The 6,908-nt window shown below is 34.1% G+C and overlaps 1 protein-coding gene across 1 annotated transcript; it reads left to right on the top strand.

Annotated features, from left to right (window-relative positions):
• The first annotated feature begins 658 nt into the window (after positions 1-658).
• On the top strand, positions 659-2,431 carry LOC111402855. Its single transcript, XM_023031155.1, has one exon. The coding sequence runs from the start codon at positions 659-661 to the stop codon at positions 2,429-2,431; it is 1,773 nt and encodes a 590-aa protein (XP_022886923.1).
• The last annotated feature ends 4,477 nt before the right edge of the window (positions 2,432-6,908 follow it).

Genomic DNA, 6,908 nt, shown 5'->3' with positions numbered 1-6,908 from the left:
TCGTTTAGTTAAAGATAATTGTGAAACTTTCTTTAGTAATTTATTTGACTCATCTCAACACTCACTCACATCTTCCACCATGGCTGATAATGAAAGCATACACGATGAAAATGAAAACCAACAAGTACGAACCATGCGTGATTACTTGCAACCTCCTCGAAATTCTGCTCCTTCATGTTTCATTTTTCCTCTTAATGCTAATAATTTTCGATTCAAGCCGGGTATGATTCCATTACTTCCTAATTTTCATGGCTTAGAATCCGAAAGTCCATATTTGCATCTTAAAGAATTTGAGGAAGTATGTGCAACATTTAACGATCAAACTTGTCCCAACGAAATTGTTAAGTTGAAATTGTTTCCTTTTTCTCTAAAAGATAAAGCAAAAACTTGGCTTAACTCTTTAAAACCTAGGTCGATTGGCACATGGCAAGAAATGCAAAGTGAGTTTTTGAAGAAATTCTTTCCAGCACATAAAACTAATGCTTTGAAAAGACAAATCCAAAATTTTTCTCAAAAAACCAATGAAGCGTACTTTCAATGTTTAGAAAGATTTAAAGATTTGTTAAATACATGCCCACATCATGGTTTTGAAAAATGGCGTACTATAAGTTTCTTTTATGAGGGCCTAACTCCTGAAACAAAATAATTTGTAGAAACGATGTGCAATGGCGAATTTTTAGATAAAGATCCAGATGAAGCTTTAGAATTTCTAGATCATCTAGCTGAAAATTCTCAATCTTGGCAAACAGTAAAACCAATCGAAAACTCAATTAGATCTAGTCTTGCTAGTTCTAGTGGAGGAAAATATCAATTGAGTCAAGATGATGATCTAAATGCTAGGATTGCTAGTTTGTCTAGAAAGGTTGAAGCTATGGAATTAAGGAAAGTAAAGGAAGTTAAACCCGTGCAAAATGATGAAATTTGTAGCATTTGTGAAACTTTTGGTCATCTTACGCATGATTGTCCTAACATTCCAGTTTTCAAAGAAGTTTTATATGATCAAGCCAATGCTATGAACACTTTCAAAAAGCCTTTTTCTTCTCCATACTCAGAAACATATAATCAACAATGGAGAAATCATCCCAACTTTAGTTGGAGAGATGATAATCGTGTTCATTTATCACAACCTCAAGGGCTTTCGAAATTTCCTTCTTTTCCACCACCACAATCAATGACTCTTGAGGAAACATTGCAGTCTTTTATGCAAGGACAAGCAAATATTAATAATCAAACTTCACAAGCCATCAATGAAATCAAGAACACACTTTCTTCATTGACCTCTTCTTTGCATTCTCAAGAGAAAGGCAAATTTCCTGCTCAACCTCAACCAAATCCTTCTCAGCAATATAATGTAAATGCTTCTAGTTCTTCTGAAAGTCAACAACAAAATGCCAACTCCATCACGACTCTTCGTAGTGGAAAAATTATTGACAAAACCATCCCTTCAAAAGAACTAAAATCTGGTGGTACTTCAAAGCAAGAAAATGATGTTTCCAAAAGTGAGGAAAAGATCATTTCTGAACCTATTGTTGAAAAATGTCCCATTCCAGCTCCATTTCCTCAACAATTGCTACCAATTTCAAAACTCAACCACAATTCTGAAATTTTTGAACTTTTTAAACAAGTCAAAATTAACATACCATTATTGGATGCAATCAAACAAGTACCTTCATATGCAAAATTTTTAAAAGACTTGTGCACTGTTAAGAGGAAACTTAATGTTCAACAAAAAGTATTTTTAACAGAGAATGTGAGCTCGATCGTTCAACAAAACACTCCACCTAAATTCAAAGATCCTAGTTGTCCAACAATTTCTTGTGTGATTGGGAATAACAGGATAGAGCGTGCTTTGCTTGATCTTGGTTCTAGTGTTAATCTATTACCTTTTTCTGTGTATGAGCAACTTGGTTTGGGAGAGCTTAAGCCAACAACAACAACACTTCAACTTGCTGATCGTTCAGTAAAAGTTCCAAGAGGGGTTGTAGAGGATGTTCTAGTTCAAATTGATAAATTCTATTTTCCTGTTGATTTTATAGTTTTGGACACACATCCTGTTTTAAATTCGAATGCACAAATACCTGTCATTCTAGGACGTCCCTTTCTTGCTACTTCAAATGCGTTGATAAATTGTAGAAATGGTATTTTAAAACTCTCTTTTGGAAATATGACCGTGGAAATGAATATTTTTAACATTTGCAAGCAACATGGAGATGAAGATGATTTGCATGAAGTAGATCTTATTGAACAACTTGTTGATGATCAATTTATCGCTACATCTTCATATGATGCGCTTGAATTTGAATTCAATGATAATTCTAAAAATTCGCAAGTGATTTCAAGTGTTCAAGAACCAAATCTCGATTTGAAACCATTTTTTGAGAATTTCTCTAAATTGGAAGAGTCTGTTGCTATACATGATTCTAAAGATTGATATCCTTTTCTTTTTATTTTATTTTGTATGTTTATTTTCAGTTTTATAATGTTGTGTGTTTTTTTTAGGTGTGTTTCTTTTATTGTTGTTTCTTTTTTTTCTTTTTTTTTTTTCTTTCACTATTGAAATTGAAGGATCATTTAGGCTAAGTTTATGCAGACTTTCCAGGTAAAGCTCTAAATTCGTCCCTTTGTTCAAAATTTTGCTCCTTATTGTCCTTCATATATTTTGCACATTTAATCTTTACATTGAGGACAATGTTTCATTTAGGTTGGGGGAAAGGAATCAAAATGTTCAAAAAAAAAAAAAAATTTCTTACTGACCGATGATAATATTTGAAATTGTTTTTATATTATTATGACTAGGGGATGCTACTTTGATTTAGTTTAAGCTTGTTCATGTTAGATTGATCTACATTGAGCACAATATTCATGAAAATCACATATTATTTAGATTGGATCAATGGATAGAATATGTAGAATTAAGTATGACCCAAAAAAAAAAAAAATCCACTAAACCAATTATATGATAGTTTGGGGTGGTTGAGCTATTGTGGGGAAACATTGAGATAGATGTGGATTCCATGTGTGTTAAATTTTGTGTGGATTGCTTAAGACCAATGAGATGATAATTAGGTAAAAATCTTAAGTTAAAGATCGATTTTCGAGAATAAGTGTTTAATGAGGGGCATTGCACTAATCATTGCATAGAAGGGAAAAAGCTGCCATGTTGTGAAGCTACCCTAAAAGAGCCCAATGAGGACAATTATAAACATAAAAAGAGATAGGCTAGTGCATGAAACAGAATACACACGGCAAACTTGAAAAAAAGCAGGTTCATGAAACAGAAGACGCACTACATGCCTTGATTAAGTCCCAAACACTTATTTTAGAGAATTAGACCTTTGATAAGGGATTAGTAACTTAGTTGATTCTTGGAGGTTAAGTCAGTCAAAATTAAGGAGAATCCTCATTTATTGATGTGTTGAGCTACAATTAGTAAAATCTAACCAAACTAGAGAGGGTGAGTAATAGTATAAATCACACCTTGGGAAAATAGTTAGAAAATCAAGTTTGAGGGTGTGCATCCAACGAGCGAAGAGCGAAATAATTGACCATTGAGGGTCGGGATGAGTCCAATTTAAAAAAGTATGTGATTGAATTGATTATGCATTCCATAAATACATGGTTAAAAATGCAATTAATTGAAATACGTATTTACATACATGGTGGCATGAGTATTATACATTTGAAAGAGTATCTATTTGATGTATTTCACTTGTATTTCCAAATTAGAACAAGTGGAGCAAGTGGAGGAAAATAATGTTGAAAAGTCAAAAATAGTGACTGCCTCAAGCAAGAAGCAGCTATCTGTAAAATGATCATAATTTGAGCTTCAGACATTGGATCGAGGTGATTCAAGTTGGGTTGGAAAGACAAGGCACGTTTCTACAACTTTCATGTTTTGGAAGAAGTCAAATTCGTATCACAAAGTAGCCAAAATTACCGTGAAAAGTCCAGCTTGTTACCTGCCGGATACAGCTTTACCTGTGAAGCAGCACTTATTGTTTTTGTCATATCTGGAGTTATATAGATCCAATGAACCTGATATTTAAACCAATGGAAATCTAACTCAGGTGGAAATAATTTATCTGTTGATCATAAGTCCAAATTCGCTGTACAATATATCTGAAAATTGGCATTAAGTTGCATGTTCCAGCTGTCTTGAAGCTGGACAGAAACAAGTTGTATTGCCTACTTGAATTATGGATGTTCCTTTGCCTATAAAAGGGGACCTTGGCCACGATTTTGAAGAATCAAATCCTCTCCATTATATTCTAGTTTCCTTCATTTTCTTTGTAACATTTCACTATGTATTTCTAAACATTTAGCTAGAGCTAGGGGTAAAACTTTGATGAATGTTTAGTATTGTCTTTGATCTTTCATTTTGTTCTTCAATGTTCATCTTCTTACTTGGTTGAAGTATATGTTCTACAAATGGTTTTGGTTTGTTAAAGACTTTGATTTATTGTTGACAATTTTGGCACAATAAATGCTTAGATAATCTCTACATTCCAACAACTTATTTTGACATATTCTCTCAAACAATTATCAAGATCTATCTTTTAACAAATTTGTGATCAATGTTTTATCTTCCATATGAGATCACTCCTTAGTTGATTTTCATATGAGTTAAATTAAAGATCAAGGACTTTCGACTTGGGAGGTCGGGTAACGAGACAGAGAGGGGCGAGCACTAATTTTCGGACACCCCGGCGATCCCCCACGAATGATGAGACAAATTAAAGATCAAGGGCAATTTCTACTCATTTATCCGAAGTGAATCCCTGACGCTCTAGTGTTCGTCTCAATCGTATTTCCACCAACCGTTTATTACTCATAGAATAGTTTATTTCCTTCCAATTCCCTGTGGTTCGACCTCGGACTTCCGAGATTTACTACTTGCGACAACCTGCACTTGGGTTTGCAACCTTAAAGTTGTAGCAGTGTTAAAAATTAGTGTACAAATAGCATTGTCTAATCAGTAAAGACCTTTCTACATGTACACTATGGCGTACACTTTAGTTTACACATTGCCACGTCACATTATCCTTTAGGGCAGTTTAAATTTCGAACAGTTTTCCAATCCAATTGACACTTGACAACAATGCAAGTGTCAAACGTGTCGAAAATCTGTGAACAAATAGCAAAGTTCGATCGGTAAGGACCTTGCTGCATGTACACTATGGTGTACACTTTAATTTACACTTTGCGATGTGACAATACCCTATTGGACAATTTAAATTTCAAATAGTTTTCTCATCCAATTGAAACTTGACAATAGTGTAAGTGTCGAACAACGTGTCAAAAATCAGTGTGCAAATAGCAATTTTCCCATCCAATTGACACTTGACAACAACGCAAGTGTCAAACAACGTGTTAAAAATCAGCGTACAAATAGCAAAGTTCAATCGGTAAGAACCTTGCTACATGTACACTACGGTGTACACTTTATCTTACACAATGCCACGTGACATTACCCTGTCAGACAGTTTAAATTTCAAGCTGTTTTCCCATCCAATTGACAGTTGACAACAATGCAAGTGTCAAATAACGTGTCAAAAATGAGTGTTCAAATAGCAGTTTTCCCATCCAATTGGCACTTGACAACAACGCAAGTGTCAAACAATATGTCAAAAATCAGTGTACAAGTATTAGTTTTCCCAACCAATTGACAATTGGCAACAATACAAGTGTCAAAAATCAGTGTATAAATAACAAAGTTCAATTGGTAAGAACCTTGCTACATGTATACTATGGTGTACACTTTTGTTTACACTTTACCACGTGACAATACCCTGTTGGACAGTTTAAATTTTGAATAGTTTTCTCATCCAATTGACACTTGACAACAATGCGAGTGTCAAAAAACGTGTGAAAAATCAGTGTACAAACTACAATTTTCAATCGGTAAGGACCTTCCTACATGTACACTACGGTGTACACTTTAGTTTAAACTTTGCTACGTGATATTAACGTATTGGATAGTTTAATTTGAAGCAGGTTTCCCATCCTATTAACACCTGACAACAATGTAAGTGTCAAACAACGTGTTAAAAATTAGTGTAAAAATAGCAAAGTTCAATATGTAAGGACGTTTCTATATGTACATTGTGGTTTACACTTTAGTTTACACTTTGCAAGTGACATTACCCTATTGGACAGTTTAAATTTCAAACAGTTTTCCCATCCAATTTAAACTTGATAACAATGTAAGTGTCAAACAACGTGTCAAAAATCAGTGTACAAATAGCAAAGTTCAATCAGTAAGAACCTTCCTACATGTATACTGTGGTGTACACTTTAGCTTACACTATACCACATGACATTACCCTATTGCACAGTTTAAATTTCAAATAGTTTTCCCATCCAATTGACACTTGAGAACAATGTAAGTGTCAAACAACTTGTCAAAAATAAGTGTACGAATAGCAGTTTTCCCATCCAATTGACACTTGACAACAATGCAAGTGACAAACAGCATGTTAAAATCAATGTACAAATATCACTTTTCCCACCCAATTGACACTTGACAACAATGCGAGTGTCAAAACAACGTGTCAAAAATCAGTGTATAAATGACAATGTTCAATTGGTAAGAACCTCGCTACATGTACACTATGGCATACACCCTGTTGGGCAGTTTAAATTTCTAAAAGTTTTCCCATCCAATTGACACTTGACAACAATGCAAGTGTCAAAAAACATGTTAAAAATCAGCGTACAAACTACAATGTTTAATCGATAAGGACATAGCCACACGTACACTATGGTGTACACTCTAATTTAAACTTTGCCACGTGACACTACCCTGTTGGATAGTTTAAATTTCAAAAAATTTTCCCATCAAATTGACACTTGAAAACAATGCAACGGTAAAAAATCAGTGAACAAATTGTAATGCTCAATCGGTAAGG

Source organism: Olea europaea, chromosome 11, assembly GCF_002742605.1.
Source record: "Olea europaea var. sylvestris chromosome 11, O_europaea_v1, whole genome shotgun sequence".
NCBI classification, from domain to species: domain Eukaryota; kingdom Viridiplantae; phylum Streptophyta; class Magnoliopsida; order Lamiales; family Oleaceae; genus Olea; species Olea europaea.
This window is presented reverse-complemented; position numbering and strand designations above follow the sequence as displayed.